This window comes from Heteronotia binoei, chromosome 10 (genome assembly GCF_032191835.1).
Source record: "Heteronotia binoei isolate CCM8104 ecotype False Entrance Well chromosome 10, APGP_CSIRO_Hbin_v1, whole genome shotgun sequence".
Lineage (NCBI taxonomy): Eukaryota > Metazoa > Chordata > Lepidosauria > Squamata > Gekkonidae > Heteronotia > Heteronotia binoei.
The window spans coordinates 68,503,334-68,526,743 of record NC_083232.1 but is presented as its reverse complement, the minus strand read 5'-3'; the positions used below and the strand labels follow the sequence as shown (position 1 = coordinate 68,526,743).

General features: G+C 42.4%; 1 protein-coding gene across 2 annotated transcripts; it reads right to left on the bottom strand.

Annotated features, from left to right (window-relative positions):
• Positions 1-6,685: 6,685 nt before the first annotated feature.
• Positions 6,686-17,316, bottom strand: CMTM7 (CKLF like MARVEL transmembrane domain containing 7). 2 transcript variants are annotated; one of them, XM_060248832.1, is made up of 5 exons: positions 17,037-17,316; positions 11,654-11,827; positions 10,330-10,428; positions 9,111-9,192; positions 6,686-7,444 (listed from the first exon to the last, which is right to left on the bottom strand). In XM_060248832.1, exons 1-5 carry the CDS (start codon positions 17,172-17,174, stop codon positions 7,431-7,433), a joined length of 507 nt encoding a protein of 168 aa, XP_060104815.1. In that variant the 5' UTR covers positions 17,175-17,316; the 3' UTR covers positions 6,686-7,430. The 2 variants fall into 2 exon arrangements, with proteins under 2 accessions (XP_060104815.1, XP_060104814.1); XM_060248831.1 differs by having other exon boundaries at positions 6,686-7,024; positions 17,037-17,248.
• Positions 17,317-23,410: the final 6,094 nt, after the last annotated feature.

Sequence of the window (23,410 nt, the reverse complement as noted above, 5' to 3'; positions counted from 1 at the left end):
AGACAATACTGTTACAGTATTTTATTTAAACAAGCAAGGGGGCATAGGGTCCAGGAGTCTATGCCAGGAGGATACTCTGACCTTGTTCTCTTCTTTTGAGAAAGTTACTACCTTGTTGGATCAGGGAAATGTTATAGACATATCTTGATTTTGATAAGGCGCCACATAATATTCTTGTTGACAAATTGGTAAAATTTGTAGTTTGGATCCTGTTACTGTTAGATGGATCTGTAACTGGTTGACAGATCATGCCTAAAGAGGGCTTGTTAATGGCTCCTCATCCAGTTTGGTGTAGTGGTTAAGTGCAGAGACTCTTATCTAGGAGAACCAGGTTTGATTCCCCACTCCTCCACTTGCAGTTGCTGGAATGGCCTTGGGTTAGCCATAGCTCTTGCAGAGTTGTCCTTGAAAGGGCAGCTTCTGTGAGAGCTCTCTCAGCCCCACCTACCTCACACGGTGTTTGTTGTGGGGGAGGAAGGTAAAGGACATTGTGAGCTGCTTTGAGACTCAGAGTGAAAGGTGGGATATAAATCCAATATCCTCCTCCTGAAGAGGAGTGACAAATTGAGCGCTCAAGGATCTGTCCTGGGACCTGTTTTGTTCAATATCTTTATAAATTATTTGGATGAAGGAACAAAGGGAATGCTTATTAAATTTGCAGGTGATACTAAATTGGGAGGGGTAGCAAATACAGTAGAAGACTGTCAGGATACAGGATGATCTTGACAGGCTGGAAAATTGGGCTAAAATAAAATGAATTTTAATGGGGTAAATGTAAAGTTCTGCATTTAGATAGGAAAAATCAAATGTATACTTATAGGATGGGGGGAGACTTGTCTTGGCAGTAGTATGTGCAAAAAGGATCTTAGGGTTTTAGTGAACCATACACTTCGAACCTCTTGCCATGTGCTCATTGGTGGAACTCTCTATGAAAGTCTGTTTCCTAGTGGCTGTTACATCAGCCAGGAGAATGAATTAGCAGCTCTTCAGGTGGACCCCTCACCCCATTTTTGAAGATCCTGAGAGGGTAATCTTTCTACCCAGTCTTAGGTTTTTCCCTAAGGTAGTGTTCAGGTTCCATTTATCCCAGGAAATTATTTTGTCCATCTTTTATTCCTGTGCCAGGCTCTAAAAATGAGTGATTGTTGCACTCCCGAGATGTTTAAAGGGTTTATCTTACCTTAAAAGAACCCTGGAGTTTCACAGGGACAGAGCGCCGTTTGTGTGTTTTGCTGGTCCTAATAGAGGAAAGAGGGCTCAATCTCAACCTTTGTCCTGGTGGATTGTCTCTTAACCATTATGGAATGCTATGGTTTCTTCAGCAGCTTTCTTCAGTGGAGTACTGTTCACAAAGATCTGCTGAGCTGCTACTTCATTGTCAGCAGACACATTTGTACACCGCTGCACTTTTGATCTGCAGGCGAGGTGAGAAGCTCAAGTAGGGAAGCCAGTACTTCATTCACTGTGTCTTCCCTCCCCCCTTTAAGATTACTTGAGAGTAAGTATTGGTATACAGATGTACTGACCATGGAGGTCCTTCCAACTCTATGATTCTATATCTTCCCACAGTATAGTTGCCTAACTGAAAGATGGATTTCCAGTGAAAGCTATTTAACCAGAAAATCAGTTAACAAAATCTTGACTTTAATTTTACAATGTTATATTACAATTAAATAAATGGAGATAATGTTGTTCAATCTGGGATGTCATGGCATCTCCCTTCACCTCAGGCCTCTGTTATTACTTGCAGTGAAACCTCCAAGTTCAGAGGCAGTCAGCCCCTGAATCCCAGGGCCAGAAGGCAACATCAGGAGAAGGCCTCAACCTCTGTGTTCTGTTGTTGGCCCTCCAGGTCACTCTGTGGGATGGATGCTAGTCCACTGGGATTATCCAGAAGGGCTCTTGTTATGTTTTATTTAATTAGATCAGTGATCTCTAATGTGACCCCCAGAGATGCCAATGTGCCTAAAAGGTGGGTGGAGCATTTTCCCAGTAGGCCCCGCACAGAAAAAGCTCCTCTCACTTCACCCCACTGCCAATCAACTTGGCAGCTGGGCCAGCTTGCTGCCACCCAGCTGATGATGCCATCTACCACTCTCTTTCAGTTTTAGAAGTGCCTGCAGGCTGAACAAGGTTCAGAAACCCGGGGTTTAATCTTCATCCTAGCCAGTACAGAAAGCATTACCCTGTGAGATAAAAAAACCCCAAGAATCATATCATAAAGGCTGGCCAAAAATTACATAAAATAGCATGCAAGGTTTTAAGTTTCTCCATAATTATTTATCAGACTGGATTTATTTATTTTTTTAGTCTGATGAACAGTTACAGAGAACTCAAAAACTTGTGCACTTTTTTTTGGTCATAATAAAACATATTCCATGGTTCATGTTTCTAGAATTTGCTTTTGCTAATGCAGTAGTCTGCAGCTTCATGATCTTGCTCTGAGAACGAAAGACCTAAGAGCAGGGGTGTAAAACTCATTTGTTAGGAGGGCCGGATCTGACATAAATGGGACTTTGTGGGGCCAGGCCATGCGTGTCATAAAATGTAATGCCAAGTAGCAGAGAGATAAATTTTATAAAGGATAGACAAACACAAAGATATTTTTAACTTAAAAATACAAACATGCTTAAAACTCTAGCAATATTTTGTTTAAAATAGAAAGGTGGGGAATAGTGGGATTTGGCAATGCAATTTTTAAAATAAAATATCAAGAACAAGCACAAGGTCACAGCAGAAACTAAAAATATAAAATGCTCTGAGGCTAGGAAACATGGAATGGCTGGACATTGCAAGCTCCACCCCCCCCCGGGGTCTACTCAGAGTGACTAAATCTCCAGTGTAATGTCTCCCTTCGGCTGTAGATTCCCAGGTTAGAGTACTCACTCAGGCACCCATTCTCAGGTCCATTCAGCAGAAATAAGCTGCCTCAAAACCTCAACTCTTTATTTGCAAGGAGACAACTCCAACAAGCAACAGCTTTACCATAAAAATGCTGGAAAGTAAAATTACTCGAGCTCCACTCCATTGAAATACATTGCAGCACAGACAACATTGCAGGGAAAATGCAGAATGGATTTTCCATTAAGGTATCTGGTCCCAGACAGACTACTCTGGGACTGGATTCTGTGCCCTGCCATTCCAGTCCCAGAACACAGATTCTATTGCTTGAAATAGTCTCAGAGTAGTCTATCTGGGCACAGAGACCTTAATGGAAAATCCATTCCGCATTAAATTTGCAAGCCCAGAAGAGCTTCCTGCTGAAGTAGGAGGCAAAGACAAGGGGAGCAGGAAACTTTAGCAGGCTCAAAGGGTGAGGACAGGCAGGGACGGGGGAGAAAAGAGCCTTGGGCTGGATTAAAGCCATTGGTTGGTCTGTTCTGGTCCGTGGGCCATACATATAACACCTGTGCTTAAGAGTATTTAACCAAATGAGAGCAAGGTAGAAGATGGAACAGCAAAGACACCTGAAAAATAAGATGCAGCTTTACCTGATAATCAGCTGTCCCATTAACTGTATCTAGCCACTGAAAGCAGTGATAGTGGCTCAGGAGTCATGTGTGGCTCTTTTGAACACCAGTCCCAAATGTAGCCCTCCCCCATGATCTATTACACAGCAGAGCTTATGATGGTCAAGTGGTTGCCAACTTGTAACAGCTACTGCAAAGAGACCAGAGAATGGGTGAGCTGTGAGCTTCCTGGACTTTTGACCCTTGGGCCAGGGATAGATGTAAATGTTTCACCCTTCACAGCCCCGGCACTCTCATCCAAGCATCCAGATGGCTGCGAGGAATAGCGCAAGCTGGCTGCAGAGTCAAGACAGTAAAACCACCACTACATGGCAGCCACTTGGGAAAATCGGAAACTGGCTCCAGTGAAGTGGAAATTTTAATACCCTTTTTCCACAGCCAGCTTGTTTTCCTCTGGACTCTTGTCCATCTCACTCACTTGCCTGAGCTACTGAACCTTATGCTGTGCGGAGAGTGCAGGGGAGGGAAGCCCCTCCCTTCACTCCAGAGAGCCAAGGCCTGGCTCAGGTTCAACAATAGCGGAGAGTGAGACAACCCTATAAAGTGCAGACATAAAACAGGCTATATGTCTGCTGGAAAGTTCTGGCTGTGGGGTTTTTTGGGGGGGTGCAGCTGAGGTCATTAAAAGCAATGGAATACAGTCACTAGCTCTTATGTACTAAATTGCCACAAATATGCAAATACAAAGCCAGATTCATATAGCAACGCCCATGTGAAAATGTCGAGAAAAAAAGAAGCAGAATGATGAAGGCATGAACAAAGAACTAGTTAACTGAGGAAACTTTGTATTCTTCCTGATAAGAATTTGCTTCCAAGCGGACAAAAATTGCAGTCCCTCCATGTATTAAGAGGGCTGGCAGAGTTCACAGAACTTTCATGTCTACTTAAAAAAACCATCTACTCCACACACCCCCTCCCAAAGGGTCTGCCCGTCAGTTAAAGTGAGTAAGAAGCTCTGCTGTGGATGGCCCTGAGAGTGAGTCATTTGCCAATGTGGAACCTAAACTCAAACTCCCCACCCTACAGGCATCTGTCTGGCACCAAGTAAAGGGTTTCTTCCCCCACTTGTTTTTTTGCTGATTTTTCCCGCACCATATCAGAGAAAGCTGTTTTCTGTGTTGATGCTGATTTTAATATTTTGCTGTTGGTGGTCTTTTCAGTATTTTAATTCTGCTCTTTCTTAAGAGAACTATTTCACTGCTGACCTTTTTAAGTGTTCTGGGTTGATATCTTATTTTTACAACACTGGACACTGCCTCAGCCATTAACACATCCAATAGTACAGGGTATCAACATTATACAAAACTGTCTTTCTCTCACTAATAAGTAACTACAGCTAGATCATACCCATGAAAGTTCAACACTTTTTAGGAAAAAAATACATTAAGCTTTTTTAGAATCTCTTATCAGAACATCATACCAGCTTCTTGTACAGCAGACACAGCCTACCCTCACCCTCCAAGAGCATTTCCAGAGTGCAAGCCCAATCCCTTTTAATATTGCCATTGTATGTGAGTTATCACTGATCTGCCCTTCACTTTTAGGGACTACGTGAGTAGTTACAATCTTAGCCATTATTTTTAAGCCTCCATTTTACTGGCATCTGTTCCACTTCCCTTCATCTTGGGCACATGACCATTCAGTCTTCTGCCTTACTTGCAAGCTGATGGCAGAATAATCCTGAAGTGTAGATCTGCCCAAACCTATGCTACTTCTCCAGACTACTTCCCATTTAGGATACTTAATAGCCTACTTTTGTTTTTTTGAATTTACACATTGCACTTGTGTGAGTAGGACTTCAGAATATTTACCTTACAAAGGGTACTGTAATAATCTGGTGTTACACCTGATATTTATTCTAACTACATAAAATACCCCTATGTCCTACTCAAATTCTATTTGACTAGGAGGATCCTCTCTTTTTAGAACAATTCTTTAGAGCTCTGTGCACATCTCTCCCCTCCTCCTTTAACGCCAGGTGTTAAAACCTAAAACTGCAGCCCATTCAGAGCAGGAGTGAGAGTTAGTGGAGGAGAGGCTCCCTTGTATGCTTGGCTTCTCCAGAATGAATGAAGCAATGGGGGCATTCCAACTGTACAAGGTAACAAAGTTGTTAATCAGTGATTATATGGGCACTCTTCAGGATGGGTTAGTGTCATTAAAACCACACAACACAGTGCAATGGGAAGTAATCCTGTCTAATGTAATCTTGAGAAGGAGAACTAACATTTTCCAGGAACAAAATAATTGTGTTTTGAACACTGACAACAAAGAACTTCCTGAGAAAAGAAGCTGCTTCCAGAAGAGTAACTGTTAAAAGACTCACTGGCAAAGCAAAAGCAAATTGGCTGGATGAGTCCTAGTTAAATGGACTTAGATGAGCTACTCCCCACAGCAGTCCAAGCAGCTCTCCTAGAAATCTCTGACTGCACAACTATGAAAAAGATATGTGACAGACTATCAAGGGTTAATACCTAAGAGGGTTTGAGAACCTTTAAGTGACAGGCTGTTCAAACGGAATTCTGTTGAGAGTCAGCTAAGGAATGACAGTTGAGAGCTGACAGTTGAAGAGACAGTTAAGCACTGACTGTGGACTGAGGACTGTGGAAGGAGGTTAAGAGAGTGAGTGCATCAAGGAGGATCCTCATTCAGGCTAAAAAAAAAGGAAATAGCTTCCAGTAAAGAGACATGATCCCTGCTCAGTTAAGAAGGGAAATAGCTTCTAGTGAAGAGGAGTGATCCCAAGTTTGTTTATAAAAGAGGGTTTGGGGAACTTGCTTGTATGTTCCTGCCTCTAAACTTTAAGTGTCAGTGAAACTCAGAAACTTACACTTGAGTGTTTAAGCAGAAACTGAAAAGAAAGCATCTCTCAAAGTTTTAAAGATCTTGAAGAGCAAAAACACTTATTGGCAACAAATTATCTGCTGTTTGTGTGAATACAAAGAGACCTCAGTTTTACTGTCTGTTAACCTCATACATCCTACACTTGATTCTACATGACCTATATAAAGGGGCTGCTCAGCAAGAAAGAAAAATCCAGCATATGAGAGAGGTAAGAGGGTGAGGTCACCATAGGATATTATAGGCAAAGTCTTGGCAAAAGAGAGGTATACATACAATGAGGCTAGTGTACCAGGGAATAAAATTTCAAGTGGTTTTTGAGCTAAAATAGGATTTTTTTAAAAAAAAAATGGTTCACCAGTACAATACTTAAATTAGATAGGACTACAAAGCAAACTCTGGTTCATTCACAGTAAGACACTCAAAATGCAATTTATAAAATGCCTCTTCTGGCAATAAGCACCAAAACCAGGAATGAGGCAAAGGCAACAGACAGGCTCATTAGACAGCCATTGATAAGCTCACAGTTGCTGATTCATAGTTGATCTGTAACATGTGCCAGCCATAACTGGAGGCTGGAAGGAGAATATATTTTCCATCTTGAAAGTTTATGCAGGTCCTCATTCAACTCAGCTTCCCAGATGGTTTGAATACTGTTGATGCAAAAGACAGTACACTCATAGCAATGGCAGTGGCATATTATCTATGCAATGCAACCTTTCATATTGGCATTTTGAAATCAAAGAGAGAGTGACAGGGTGCACAAGTATAGCAACTCCATACGTGTGAGACTGAAAATCCTCGGCAGATGATCCACAAGCTGTGTGCAACAGCTATTAGGAAAGGACACCACATGGACTGCTGGATGCACTTGTAGGTTGAGAACCTGAACAGAGTTTCAGAAGGCAGGATTCTGCTAGCCATCCCCTTGATGTTTGGAAGCCATTATAAATCAAATCCTTAAAACCACCGGTGCACCGTTCCATCTTGCATGCATTAGCCATCTCTTCTCTGGGCTTAATGTATACTCCCGTCTTTGCTCCAGCAGGAACAGAAGACTCACACAGCAGCATCTTTAAAAAGACAAACAAAAAGTATCTGACTTGCACCATCAACATTACATTAACAGGAAAGTTCTGTAAATGTTCATGGGCAGTTGGATCCTTCTGTATCACTCAAGAAGATGGCTGGACTAGGGCTGATAGACCAGCCAAATATAATCCGTTTACACTGATTAAAATGCTCCCTGAAGTAATGAGTCCTCCTTCCAGATAAGTGCAATTCTATTACATGTTGCAACTACAACATTTATCTCAATTTCTGTACAAATAACTAAAGCTAGATGTGATTACAAATCTAAAATATTTGATGAAAAAGCTGAGACAAAATCCCTCACAGAAGATTCTCAGCCCATGGCTGTTAAACATCACCTGTTAAATTGTAACATTTACTATGGATGTGATTTTCAAAAGTATTTAAAATATTTCTGTCTTTCCTGCACTCAAGATTGCTCATGATCAAACACATTCTGATTTTTTTAGCCTCTTACATATATTTAAGGACAAACATACATAGCCAAATCTTGGTGATAGTACATGCAAAACCAGATGTCAGGTGTTGAGGGAATGAGCTTACACTAGCTGTCTAAGCATATTTTTCTTCTGAAATGAATCAGTGTACAAATCTATAATACAGCCATCTTGTGATACATAATGGGTGCATTCACACTACACTAAATGATGCATTTTGAAACTGGATTTTTGCTATTCTTACACAGTAAAAATCTAGTTGCAAAACACACTATTTAGTGCCTTGTGGTATGAACCTCCTGCAGCAAAGACTAATTTGCAAGAACCTGCCTTCCACAATTCATCAGGAAATAAGAGGCCACCACATCCAGTTTTCTACTTGTCTGATGTTATTTCCTGGTTTGCTGCTGTAATAGCAAGAAAGCTGATGGCTGTGCATGTATCCAACATACATATTTTACGCCAGAGCTGCATCATTCATTCCAGCTTGCTCTTTTTAATTTTTTCCCCATACAAGGGCTGTTTTCATAGTACTTTTTGATAGTACTTTTTTGGTTGGGATTTTTTTTACTTCCTCTGTCCTGTCTGTCTGCTTATTGCTTCCCATCTGTTGAGTCCTGCCCTTCCCATAATTACATGGGCTGAAATGGGGAAAACACTGGGGTGTGTCCTTATGACTCCTTGAAGCAACTGGGGAATTGTTATATTATTTCTTGAATCAAGCAGGCACCAATGGCACAGCATATATTCTTCCTCTTGTTCTATATAGTTTTATATAATACTAGTGGCTCTTTCAGCCAAGAGAATATTTCTCATTGCCCAGATGATCGTTAGCTTTGACATGGCAGAACTTCATCAAAAGTGCCTTGCCGCCATCTTCCAATCAGCTTCACTTGAGGGCAGAAGTGTTTCCTTGATAACTGACCTTCTAGTCAAAGCCTACCGGCTGAGTTTGCAGAAGAATTAGCTCCCATGGTCACTGAAGCCGGTTAAAAGTCAAAGCACTTCTGTACACATCCCATTCCCCTCCTCACTATCCAATGGATCTCAAACCTTGGTGGCTCCCCATCATCAAGTTATGGAGCTGAGATAACAATGCAATTAACCTGACTTCCAACTGGCCATCCTGTTTTTAGCTAATTACAAGTTAAGCTATATATGTATGGTGTGCAGTACTAAACTGGTGCACCATAGTTAACTAGATGCTTACCTGTTGACTGAGTCACACATGAAACCTTGTACGATAGCCATATACTTAAGATGCACAGGAATGTAGCTAAAAAGCCAAATGTCTGTTTTAAAAAAAAGCAATACATTCAGAATAATCTGTCAATTTTAGATAATCTTATATACATCTAAAAGTTATACTTAAAAATCATTTTAATTTTAAGCTTTCTTACACAGCCTCTCTTAAGCAAATATTTACAAGTTATCTACCCAAGATTCCTTGCATGCCAACAAATTCATCCATATTAGGTTTTCTGTTTACCTGTTTTGTTGTTACGGTCTATTAATGTAAATTCTAATTATTACAGAGGAAAAGAGAGGCAATCACAAGAAGCTGTGGTCCAAACATGTGACTGCACCATGCCACAGCCCTCTGACTATACTGGCAGGGCCCACTTTAAAATTAAGTTTATAGCTCTCCTGGATTATAAGAAAAAGAAGGGACCATGACCACAATCCATCGTGAACATTTCCTGTGAAGATTCCAAAGACTTGTTTGCTTGGGTCATTAGGAGGCATTTATTCCACAACTTCCCTTTTCAGCCATGCTCTGCTCTCCACTTGCATCCCACTGTCACCTGGACTATGTGAGTTACACAGCTGAGAAAAGAGTTTTCTGGGGAAGGGGGCAAGTGTGATTCTATACAGCAGGGGAATGACTGTCTTGACTCATTACAAAATAGTCCTATGAACAGCTTTTTACAAAGACAGAGAAGAGTCCTTGAGACTGGCTTGTGACATGACTGGGATAATAAAGGTGCCAGATTTAACTTCTGGTAAAGTGCATTAGCTGAGGCCTATGGAGAAAAGTGATCCAAAGAAATAAATGCCTCCACAACTGGAGGATCAAGAAGATCACAGGACAAGGCATGATTGAACATTTTGTGCCTTGACCAGTTGCGCACACTTAAACACATGCCACCTTGTGCCTTTAAATGAACAAAGGATGAACCAAGTCAAGGTTCTGCACAACATCCCTCTCTCACAAATGCACACCTCAACAAGATACAAGGTACACAGTGATAAATCCCAAACTGTAGGACGGATTTCACCTCCTCCTTGCAAGCATGTGTTAACAAATCATATGGAAAATCTTGCATGAACTCTTAGACCACATTCCACCAAACAAACACGCAAAAGAAATTCAGGCAGTGGATTTTTTTCTATTAAAGAGCAGTCAAAACAGACTCAAACAGACTCACCGCTCCAGCAACAAGTCCTCCACTGTTGTAGCTTTTTGCTGCTGCCACGAAACATGCAATGAGAAGTAGGATGGTACCTATTAGGTAATGTAGAAACTCCTAAAAATAAAAAAAACACACAATTCAATTTAGAATAAAACCTTATCAAAGGGACAATCCATTATGATGCATCTAAAATTACCCAGGGCTAGCCAATGCATTCTCTCATGGATTAAAGCAATGGTGAAAAAGGAAACTTGCAACTGAAAGTACACTATTCATTCTTTCTGTCCTGAAATTGAAATGAAAGGCAGATAGAGATCTGTTGCTCTGCTGAAACTAACAAGACTATTATACATAATTTCCAAGCAGCAGAACCACTTTAGGGGGATCATGTTGCGCTCTCAGGTTCTAGATTGCTGTGTTGTGTTGCTCATCCTGGTCCCCTTCAAGTCAACATACCTACCAATGGCCAGATTATCCACTTCGTATGGCTGGTTCTATACGTGACAGCAAAGATACCCATAGTAGAAATACATGCCCTTTCCTGGGACCTCTTCTGGACTCCCTATTGAATACTATTAGATCCCCATCAGTAGCTCAGGAAGATACCATCAGGGAATACCCTCATTGCTCTCAGGTTCTAGGGTGGGAAGGGAATGAGTGCCCAGAACAATGATCAGGAATAAATAGATGAGAGAGCAAGATATGGATAGGACCAAGAGGTAAAAAGCTGTGACTACAAGAAGCCAGTCCAGATGAGTCCTGTGGGTAATTTTTCAAACTTGGGAACAACACAATGACACCTCACATCAGAACTTCTAAGACCATTGTTTTTGTGGGGATTGCTGTTGTGGCAAAAATTATTAAGTTATAGAAAAAAGTTGGAACCAAGCACATATGGAGTGTGGATGAACGAAAAATTAGACTATTTTGTAGTAATAGCACCTGAAAGACCAACAAATGCATTATGGCACAAGCCAAACCTTCATCAGTAGACTCTGGAAAGCTTTAATACCTTAATTATTTAGTCCTTATGAGTTTCTGTTGTTTTGATGAGAAACTAACTACTCTCCCTACCCTGAACCAAATTAACATGTAAAGTAATTGTTTCATTTTGGGTAATAATACAACCTTTCTTCCAAATTTGTTAACAGCAGCTGCCATTTGGACAGGACTACTGTAATTAAACATTGTATACTTTGGGGCTTTCCATACAAACATGATACTCGTAGCATCACATTTCATGGCTCTTTAAATTTGCAATAGGTTTGTTTTTTATGGAGTTGTTGTGAGTAGCTATGCAGTTAAAACATAATGACTTCAGTTGCAAGCAAGAACTTACCGCAAGTGGCCAGTTGATGCAAGTCAGCAATCGGTAAACTCGGAAAAGGTAAACAATGTAGAAGACAAGAATCATAATGAAGTCACACATGGTGACAATTTCGAAGTAACTGTATGCACTGTAATCCGTCCATACTGAGTTCCTTATGCAGATGAATGCAATCAGCAGCAACAACTGAAAGGCAAGAGCCACAAAGGGAGCAATCTCAAGTACAATAAAGCTAAAAAAAAATAAAATAAAATGTGGGATTGTATTCAATCACGCTGTTCTGAAAACTCAAGGTCGCTTAAGTGTTCTTAAAAGGTGATTTCCAACAATACCCTGGGACCACTGCTGTTCCTGAAGGTCAACTTTATTTTCCAATAAAGTTCATAAATATTCCGGATTTGCAGTGTTTGCAGGAAGTATTGAAAAAAATCAACAAACAAAACCAGTTTACAGGCATAACCAGTCTACAGAACTCCTGTTTCGCATTACTGTTTTATCCAAGCGAATTTTACCAACTCATATGCTTTACTCATCACATCCATTACACCATTTTCTCAGCGTTTGATGTCATCTTATGCTGAGAAACAATGAGAAAATGATGTAAAAATTATTTTGGATGGCACCTCAGACAGTGATCTGAGAGACCCAGGTACAAATCCCCACTTTGCCACAAAGCTGGGTGACCTTGGGCCAGTCACACATTTTCTTGCTTACCTACCTCCAAGGGTTGTTCTAAGGCTGCACAGACAGAAGTACATCATCCTGAGCTTTGGAGAAAGGGCAGGATAAAAATTTGGACCAAAGAAATAGGATCTCATATTCAGAAATTATCTTAAAAATGCATTACATTTGTGAAACATCAAGAATGTGACAAATTGTTTAATGAGAAACTATAGCAAGTGTATTATTAACAAGCACTGGCGCTGGCATAAAACTACATCCAGCCAGTATAGTCTATTGATGGTTCTTGAGCATTCTACTAAGATGAACAAGCAGTGGATGATTAGCTCCAGGCCAATAGCCAACCATCACTTAAAAGTACTATGGTTTGAAACACCATTTGTACCATGACAGCATAAGAGAATTTAGGTCGCATAAGGGGATGCTGAAAAATTAATATAAAATATGAGGGGAGGGGGAAGCAGCAGGTGGTTGATTCATATTATTACCACCACCACCACTAAGAATAACTTATTTCCCTAATTACAGATATACTGGTCTCACTTGTGGTCAGTGGTTGTCCATAAAATGAACTCTGGAGCACACTTCCCTTGAGCATGGGTGAGATTCATGTGCCAAAGATTCAGATATCACTTTTTAGGTGTGCAGAAGCAGAGGCATAAGTATTTTGAGGAGGCTATTTTAACTATGCAACAAGCAAACTGCAATCTTCAGTGAAACCATAATTTAACCATCTTTTCCTTTTCCTAGGTGTCTAACTGATTCCCCCCTCCCTCCAAACAAACAATGGTACATATCTGGGGTTACAAACCTCTAGGTGGTGGCTGGAGATCTGGTATTTCAACTAATCTCCAGGTGACAGAGATCTGTTCACCTGGAGAAAATGGCTGCTTTGGAAGGTGGACTCTATGGTATTATACTTCATTGAAATCCCTCCCCTCCCCAAACCCTGCCCTCCCTCTGGCTCAACCCCCAACCTGCAACTGGTAATCCTTTATATACTTGAGAGTTTCACAAGAATTTTCTGAGATCCTCAAACTGACGGCATGTCACTGACTGTTAATCTGCATAGGAGTTACTTCTAAAGCACATATATTAAAATGTGGAAAGCTTTTTGAAACAACCCCAAGACACTGTACAGAAGTGTCAAGCATTCGTTCATTATCTTCCAAAAGCTGCACTCTTCTACTCATTTTTGTTTTGCTTGAAAGAATGAAATAATTTGTTTGAACAGCTTCCCAAAGCAAAAAGGAAAAGTTCAAGGCTCACAGCCCAAAATATAATTGTGTAAATTATGTGGAGCAGACATAATTATTTGAGACAACAAAGCCAATTTTGTGTATAATGGGGGGGGGGTGTCTTTTCCAATGTAGTTAATTTGAAAGACGTGTAAAAGTTGAATTGTCCTTAGTCAAAACAGAACTGTCCATTTTAAAAGCTTCAGGAATGATACATGGAATTTATTGCCTCTGTATTTACAGTTCTGCAAAGCACTAAGCTGTACCTTAGCCTAGCCTACTCCTCTCAAACATTTGTGCTGGGTAAGGCAGGGTTCTTCCCTTTTCCAACAACATTTCATTCAGTCAGGTGATCTTCCATATTTATGAAATTATTAATGCCTTACAACAACTTAGACTTTATTAAAATGGTAGGTGAAGAAGAATGGTGGAAGAATTAATGTTATAGCACCTGTATTATCTTAATGTTTTAATGTATTATTGTTCTGTTTCAATTGGTTTTATGTAATGTTTTAATTGGTATGTAAGCTGCCCTGAGCCTGATTTGGCAGGGAGGGCGGGATATAAGTCTAATAAATAATTATAAATTTTTAAAGCTCAGATCTGATGGCTTCTGCAAACCAATAAATAATCAATAAAATCCTGTTACCACAAAGAGCATCCCCCCCAAATCTTGTTCTTTCTGCAGAGGACTTCTGCATGGGCTGAATAAAAATCCTGCCCTGCTCTGGTCATATCATTCAGTAGCAAATCGAGCTGCCCCTAGGCAAAGAGGCCGAGGCAGCTGGAAGGTTCACAGTGAAGTATGGGAGGATTTCCACTTCCTGTGATTGGTCTGGCACAGCAGTGGAATGCCTGGGATGGAAAAGAGGAAGGAGAGAGAAATGAGAAATGACAGGGACTATTAAACGGCAGCCCTGCAGGGAGCCCCTTGCTCTCTGCTTGGCAGGAGAAGAATCACAGCGTCTCTTCACTATCAGTTAACAAAGCACTGACATGGACAGCAAATTGCAGGTACATACATGAAGGTATAAATAAAGAGAAAAAGAAAGGCCACAATCTACTGAATTAGCAGATGGTTGAATAATGTAGACAGCTTTTGAACACAGGTCTCCATATTGATTAACATATAAACACAAGGGAAGCAGAGAAGGATTTTGATTTGGAAAAGAGCCTGATAAAAGGATAAGCATCTCTCACTCCAATCAGATTTACAATTCCACAGGCAAAACATTTTTTAATATCTGCAGAAAAGCCACTGGGAAATTTTGCAACTGCCCAGCAGGAAAGTTTTTATGCTTCTGTGTGAATTCTTTCATACTGTTTCAACAAATAGTTTCAGGACACAGATGGTTGTCCCAGATCTATAAAAGAATTTCACTGTTCATTTTAGTGGGCATCAGCTTTGTATCCACAAAGCAAATCAACCTGAAATCCACAGGGTTCTAGATTGTGAAGAATTTTTAAAAGGAAAAGTTAAATGATCTTTTCAGAACAAAAATATTCAGAAAAAGGGTTTTCTTACAAGGCAAAAAGTCAACGGGTTGGAGGAAACCACAAAAGAAAAGAAAAAAAAGCCTGGAAGACTTTTATCTTTCCCAGAGAAAGCCACGTTCTGGCCCTCACCAATGTACACAGCAACATGAATTTGCAAGGTGAGAGACTCAGTAAAATAGGAAACAGCAGGATCGTCTTTCTAAATCTCTCAGCAACAGGGTTTCCATGTGCAACAGTTGCTTTAGTTTGTTCTTTGTTATTCTTTTGCAAGCTCAGAGCAACTAGCTGACAGTAAAACCCCCTCCCTTCCAAACCTGCTTCTAGACAGGAAACACACTTCTGAGACTTCCTGTTTTAACCCAGATGATTCCCATCACTACAGCAGTGTGGGGGTTTTGGTTTTGGCTACTGAACTTATAACTAGGTTAAATATCCGAAATGTAGGGTCCCCCCCCCTCCCTTTTCATTAACGTACAAAGTCATATTTTTCTGCATTCTTGGGGAACCCCTGGAGTATGCAGAAACCAGTCTTGCCACAGGTGGGCTGCTTTTGCCGCTTTTGTGATTAGCACCCAACATAGATACTCCCCTTTTGATATTAAAACAAATCCATCTCCCATGTTATGTGTGAGTGGGTCATGCACAAACAACAAGTGCTCTATGTATGAATAAACAGCTGTGGGGACAAACATAGCTGACCCAATCACATTTACTTTGGCCCTAACTAGTTTTAAATGTACAGTTAAAGAAAAACACACACAACAAGCTACTTCAGTCTAATGTCTGAAATGGCCAAGGGAGAGAGTTATCTACTCTTTTTCCTTTACAAACTTGTCCAGGAGTCAGCAAATCACTTTCAAGTATCACATTACTGCTAAATGCTTAAGAAGAGGAGAGCCACTAATAGCAGCTTCCTGACCAGACTTTTCACCATTTCTTATTACAGAGGCTGTACAAAATAGGAGCCCTCCAGGGGTCTGATTGGCCCCTGAACGACGTGTTTGACACCCCAGGGACTGGGAAAGGCAATGGTAAACCACCCCATTAAAAGTCCGCTAAGAAACTGTCATGATGTGATGTCATCCCACGGATCGGTAACAACTCAGTCTTGCACAAGGGACTACCTTTACCTTTTATTTTTTTAAAAGGTAAATGTAGATTAAATTTTATATATAAACTGAGGTTGAATCTCTGCTTTACTTTGGGCTTCTCTCTGACATATGTGGGACTCATCTGTAGGCTGCCCTGAACTCTATGGCAGAAGGACAGGATGTGAGAAAAATTCTAACACAAAGCTTCCTTGGAAGAAAGTCATGAGATACAAAGCAACCACAAATATTAGTCATAGTAGAACTGAAGAGAGAACTAAGTGCTAATTTCTCCATAGGGAAGTATTGCAGGCAGTGGGGCAGGGCTTGTCTGGGGTTTTACCTCTTTCTCTTCAGAAGACCAAAGTTGGACCTTTAAGACCCACACACTTGTAATCAATGTGTGAGCTTTTGTGTGCACGCACACTTCCCCAAAGTGTGCGTGCACACCAAAGCTCACCGTTGAATAAAAGTGTGCTGGTCTTAAAGGTGCCACTGGACTCCCACTTTGTTCTATTCTTTCAAACCAGCAAAGCTGCCCACCTGGATCTCTTTTCAGAAGCCTTCAAAACCTGCTCAGTCCTCCTAACTTCAGCCAGGGAGGGGAGGTCAGACCAGTGGCAAGGGAAAGGCACTAGCCTGCATGTGCCCACACACATTCTCATCCTTCAAAGTGAATTACGGAAATCATTTGCAGTAAATTTCCAGGGCGGGAGCCTCAGGGCCCGAGCACTCGCTTGCCATAGGCCGAGGCGTGACCAAACACCAACTTGGATTGGCACAAACTTGCGCACGTGGCTTTCCCGCTCCTCGAGGGAAGGGCAGAGGAGCATGCTGTGGAATTTTCTTAAAGACCGCCGGGCTGCCGCCAGGAACCTCCCCGGCCCTTACCATCTGGACCACCTTCAGCATGGCGGTGCAGGAGCTCACGTAGGCTCGGTCCAGCCGGCCGGAGTCTGGTGGGGAGGAAGAGGTCGAGGCGCCCGCGCTGCTGACGTCGGTGCGGATCACCGGCGCCCCGTGAGACATTTCGCCGCCGCCGCCGCCGCCAAGAGGGAGGGAGGCAGGGAAGGAATGCGCCTGCCCGGCCGCACTTACCCTTCTCCCTCTTCCCAGCGCCGCCGCAGCTGTTTTTGGCTCCGGAGGCGGGACAGGGCGGGGCCGGCCGGCTTTGCGCTCCGGCGCACAGCTGGAAGGAAGGAGGAGAAAGCCTCGGCCGGGCAGCCCAATAGAAAGGAGTGGGGTGAGTTTCAGCAGTTGGGGGCTCGGCTGGGTGGCCGGGAGAGGGAGGCAAGGGCAAGACAAGCTTCCCGGTGGCAGACCGTCTAGCACGCCGTTGAAGTTGCGCCGGAGCAAGAGTTTAAGGACGCGGAGCCGCTTGACAGCTGGGCAAGTTTCTTGGGTTAGGCAGAGCCCGCTGAGCTGGATGCGGCATGCAGCGTTGCCCTCGGGCCGTGTTGCAAGCCTTCTTCCGACAGAAGAGTGGTCACCCGCCGGCACACCCTTCCCCCCTTTGCGGCATAACTTTGTAGCATAACTTTTTAGAGTCCCATCTTCCCGTAGTCTTTCGGGACAGTTGAAGACTGAAAAAGAAAACAGCATTTCCTGTCTGCACATATTCAAAATAATGGAAGCGGATTGCCCTCCTTCCTGCGTGAGGTCCCGCGCAGCCTAATCCGACGCATGTTTACTCAGAAGTAAGTCTTTTCGATGTCTGTTCTGCTCGCTGTACGCTGGTATGATGATAGGGCACATAGCTCTCCTTTGATAAAGAACAGTAATTAAATTGTAAAACTGTTGCTCGGTTCTCTTAGTCAAACGTTTTGATTTCTCTTTCGCTAGGGTGCGACGTAACGGTGCCATTCTAAGCAAGGCAATTGTTTAGGTTTGCATTTATAAGCGCAATTTGCACAAATCCGAGTGTACCAACTCACCTTTATTATGCGGACATTCTTTCAAGTTTCCTTAACTGCTCCATCTCCTGCTGCAAGCTACTTAACATACCGTTGTTTGGTTAGCCAAGCCAGAATATACCCATACTGGGCATGCAGCGGCAGGGAAAGCTCTGCCTGTTGTCCGATTGTTAATATAACGTTCAGAAGCATGCATTTTGCTCAGACCACAGGGCAACTCCATTAATCTGCTTTTGCTTTCAAAATTCAGTTCCTGTTGCTGTTCAATAAATACATTCTAAAGGTGCTTGATTCACACTTCTCCCTCTCTCTCTTGATGTGGCCGCCTGGCACAGGCAGGGATCCACCCCCCCCCCCAAGCCTCCTTACAATCGGGACTCCCCTGGGAGTAAGGCTAAAATGCTCCCCACCAAACAGGGAGAGGCAGCTCTGCAGGGTTCCCAGGCCTTCCTATCTATGTTATGACCCATTGAACAACCAGAATAGGGTTGCAAGATGTCCTCTGGCCAATGGGGGGGGGGGGGGGATATTTCCAGGTAGGGCAACTCCAGATTTGGGGATGGAGCCTGGGAGGACAGTGACCTCAGTGAGGTACAATACCACATAGTCCACTGACCAGAGCAGCCATTTTTACCAGGGGAACTGATCCCCGTGGGCGGGAGATTAGTTGTTACTCCAGGGGATCCCCAAGTAGTACCTGGAGGCTGGCGTCCCTAACAGAACTGGAGAACAAGGGTTGCTGGAATGACTTAACAGTTGGTTTGGATTCAGGGGACAGGAAGGCCCTTATGGAGAGGTGTTAGTGCATAAGAATTGAGCGGGGGGGTAGGACTAGATGGCCTGTATGGTCCCTTCCAATTCTATAAATGAGGGGCAGCAAACTGGCTTGTGTTACCCAGCCCCCAGTGGTGGGTAGAAGGGTGCAAAACTTCCCATGTGAAGGACCCTCCCCTCTTACTTCCTGAGAACTAGCCATATTCAAGGCTTATAACAAGGACTGCAGCTATGGGAGAATGTTGCCTTTTTCTATAGACTTTCTGGCCTTACTGCTCTGTCATCAAAGTCAGTGGAGGATTCCAGAAGCCCCATGATGTCTCTTCGTCTGGCCAAGAGAACATTCTGCAGTGCGTGGGGGGGGGGGGGTTGTTCTAGCCCTTCCTCCTCCTGTTTTGCTGTTGATGTGTTTGTTGCTGACCAAAACACTTTACCTTATTTTCCATGTTTGTCTCCAAGTGAAAAAGAAAAGTCCAAGCTGCTATTTCCTATGGCAGGGATTCACTGTGTGGTATCCATGGGCAACACAGTACCCCAACACATTTCCTGGTGCCTGCCAAATGTTTTTAGATTTTTTTGTCTTAAGTGTTTTTAAAAAGCAGGCAGGGTCAGTTGGGCCAATTGTCCTTTGGAGAACTGGTTGGTTGTGCAGTTTTTCAAAAATATTGATTAGGCAGCAGCTGTCACCATGTGTAACTGAAGATCTTAACTGCGTAACTGAAAGTAAGCTGCGGTAGCCATTTTGTGGCTGGCTCAGCCTCCTGCAGCAGCCATTGGGTGATAACCGCTTTACAGCTATGCCACCCTGCTGTGCCAGAATCCCAAGGGTACTTGCAGGCACAAAAAGGTTGGGATTCCTGCCCCGTGTCATTGTTTTTTTCCTAGTGATCTACAGGTGAGATGACGAAGACATGTTCTATGAATGTGAAGTGTGTCATCTCATGTTTGTCCTACTGTCTCTATTGCCCTTGCCTTGCAAAAAGGTCAGTCTCCTTGTGGGACAACATTCCCACATTGGGATTTGAGTTCATGTCTGGAATATATCACGTATTCTCCCCCAGTCCCCGAGGGGGCTCTTAACTAAGCCATGAAGTAGCTGGTTAATACATCATCCCTTCTTTCTGTTAGTGGCTGGCAAAAGAGTAACTGTTTGCAGGTGAAGATTAAAGCCTGTAGCTATAAGGAGCCTATGATATATACCTCAGTATTTCATACAAGTGTTCCTTTCATGCTGTGTGTGTGGGTCATGGAACATGGTGATGCCAAAACCACTTTGCATGCGTTGACTTTTTCCATGTAGGCTTAGCAGAAGGGCATTATCAGTGTGCCACGCAATATTGGCAAATGACTCTAGTGCTGAGATAGAGTAATATGGTTTCTGTTGTATTTTTCTGTTAGGAGTGCACACTTAGTATTCTAAGGCTACCTCAACAAGACTAGAGGCGTGTGCTCAGTAGAAACTGAACAACAAAACAGCCTGAAAAATACCTTATTGATACTTTTTGGGTATTTTTTCAGCTGGGTACTATGTGGGCTACTGATTCAGCTATATGAAAATGGCCAGGATTTTTCAAGACTGCCAGATAGCTGCAATTAAAGGGCATCTGAAGGGCTCTAAATGCATTCGAATGAAGTGAATTCTAAGCTTGGAGAAGGCATTTAAAGGGACTGCAAACCCTTTAAATGCCTTCGGAGTTCAGTTGCCATGGACTCAAAGAAGAAGAGAAGGCACTTAAAGAGATCAGTCCCTTCATTAGAAATAATGGAGGATGGGGGCACCTTCCTCGGGGGCCCACAGAATTGGACCCCCTGGGACAATCTTTTTTAAACTGGGGGATGGGATTGAGAAGATAAATTTGGTGCTTCTACTTAAAAAAAGCGCCCTCCCAGACTAATAGCCCCAGATTGATTCTCTATTATAGCCTATGCAATATGGTCCCCATAGGTGATAATGGAGCAGAAAAAAATTGGCTTTCCCAAATATTTACTACATCTGAATAACATACCAGTATTGGGATTCAGGAAATATCAGTATTTTCCAGGTTCAAAACACAGCAAGATCCCTAGTAGCCCAATTGTAAGGTCTTGTTTAGGGACATGCAAAAAAAAAAAATCTGTTTTTTGGGGGGTGTACCAGACCTCTTTAAGATGCTACTGGACTTGAATCTTGCTCTTCTATTGTAGACCAGCACAGCTCCTCACCTAAAACTAGTTTCTGATATAATTTGTATAATTTGTTTGTGCCCCTTTCAATTTAGTGTATGATGCTTTCCAAAAAGATGGCATTCTTAGAATGATGGATGTCTTGATAACCAGTTTCCTTCTCCTCCCACCCCAAGTTTCTGGAAAGAATATGGGCAGTCTGCAGTTAAAGGAGTCTCAGTAAATCCACATTTATTGAAACTGCATCACTGATTAGCAAGTCAAATAAGAGCAACACCACAATAATGTAATCCATTTTTTTAAAAAACAACCATGTACAAAGAACAGCTTACAGAAAATACAAATCGAGTTCTCTACCAAATATCTAGTGGACGTTACCACACCATTTAAGATGGAAAGCAGCTCACTTTTGAGAAGTTACGCTTGCTAGTCTTAATGTGTGTAACATCATAAAATGGAATTGAAACCAACTCACTTTGGCTTCTCTGGCTATATTATATATAAATGGGGGTCGTTTTATAGAAAAATAGGTGGTGGACCTCATTAGCATAATCATTAGGCTATGCTGCCCCCCCCCAGCCAAAAGCAGCCTGATACAAGAAAGGAGAGCCCCGGATGAGCGAGATCTGTTTGGGCTGGCTAGAGATCCAGCCAGCCCAAGCAGGCCTCACTCGCCTGTGGCTCTCTTGGGCTGCCCCCTGGTCAAAAGGCCAGCAAGCCACTTGCCACTCAAAATCACATAAGAAGTGGAGAAAGGGTGGTGCGGGCTTCTCCAAAGGTTAATGAGGGCTGCTGTAGGCGTGGCAAAGCTCCTCCACTTGCACCTGCTGGAATGGCCTTGAGTCAGCCACAGCTCCGGCAGAGGTTGTCCTTGAAAGGGCAGCTACTGTGAGAGTCCTCTCAGCCCCACCCACCTCACAGGGTGTCTATTGTGGGGGAGGAAGGTAAAAGAGATTTTGAGCCATTCTGAGATTCGAAGTGGAGGGCGGGATATAAATCCAATATCATCATCTTCTGGTGGCTGGCTGGCTGCCCACTCTCCTAATCCAGGGATTGTTATGCAGTTGCACCTACTATTCAATGGACAAGGTAAGTGGGGAGGAGGAAGGGGAACCCTCAGACAGGTTCAGGAGATGCGCTCCTGTGAGCTCCTACTGAATCTGATTCCTATAAAAAACTATCAATGGCTGGTATCTTGCCTAGAACTTCCACAGACACTAGAGAGGTTATTTTTACCTGTCATTCACTCCTGTGGGGAGACTTTGGGGTCCCCCATTCCCCAGGAGCAGCATTTCAGGGAGAGAGGAAATCAGTAAAAACTGCCCTATTCTTGAGCCTAGAAATTCTAGGTGGGATTCAACCTATTGTTTTTTTGTTTTTTGAATTTCCAGTTCATGTGGCCTAGTTGCTGGTGTTTCACATATACATTTTTGAATTAAAAAGACTTAACACATCACCATATAACAGTTATATAATGTTTTCAACTTGTATTTCTCATTTAAATTGAGGTTTCCCACTGCATCAGCTTAAGAAGCCTGCATTGTTGGGTTCTGGCAGAGCTAGGAGGGTCATTTGGATAGCTCAACATTTCCCTTCTATGTTAACTTCAGAGATGCATTACAGTTAGCATGCTGGTCAGTCAATCAGTTACAAATTGTTAACTGACCACCTATTATTTGACTGCATAGACAGCAGTTTACCTTTAAAGATTACATTCCACTGACTTTTTTTTTAAGCTAGGGGAGGAATAGTCCTGCAGTTATTGGGACAAGCCAAGCCAAGCAAAATCAACTAATTTGTGTTTGTAATTAACCTGTTTGCCATTCTCACAGTTAATGCTTTAATACTCAACTGATATTTGACAATATTTGAAAATCTCTCACCAGTCAATTCCCTAGAGTCCTATGATGCATCAGAGTGCTCCAAGAAGAACCTCACCCAGCTTTGTAGGGGTTGGATCCAGCGTAAATTTCCCACCAGCAGAATACATTTTCCTACCTCTTCTATCCCAACTGCAGTCCACTGGTCTCCACAAAATGTTCCTCTTGGGGAGTGGGGTTTGCAGTGAGAAGGGGGAACCAGTGAAAATTACCAATTTCGTCTGGATCCAACCCTAAATCTTCAAGACTGTGAACACTGGCTCTAAAGTAGGAATATTTTTCTGAACACAAAAAGTATTTTAGTACATATAAAAATATAAATTATTCTTGCCTGTATCTTACTGTTTCTGAGACTGTGGCACTTGATACAGAAGTTTTAATAGTTACATGTATAAAATAAGAAAAATATGTATACTGAGCTGCATTTACCATTTTGTTACAATAGAATACATATTGCCTATTGAAACAAGCATCCGTCACACAAAGTATAAAATCTTTCACAAATAATACTTCATCATACAGAGGAGAGGGTTGC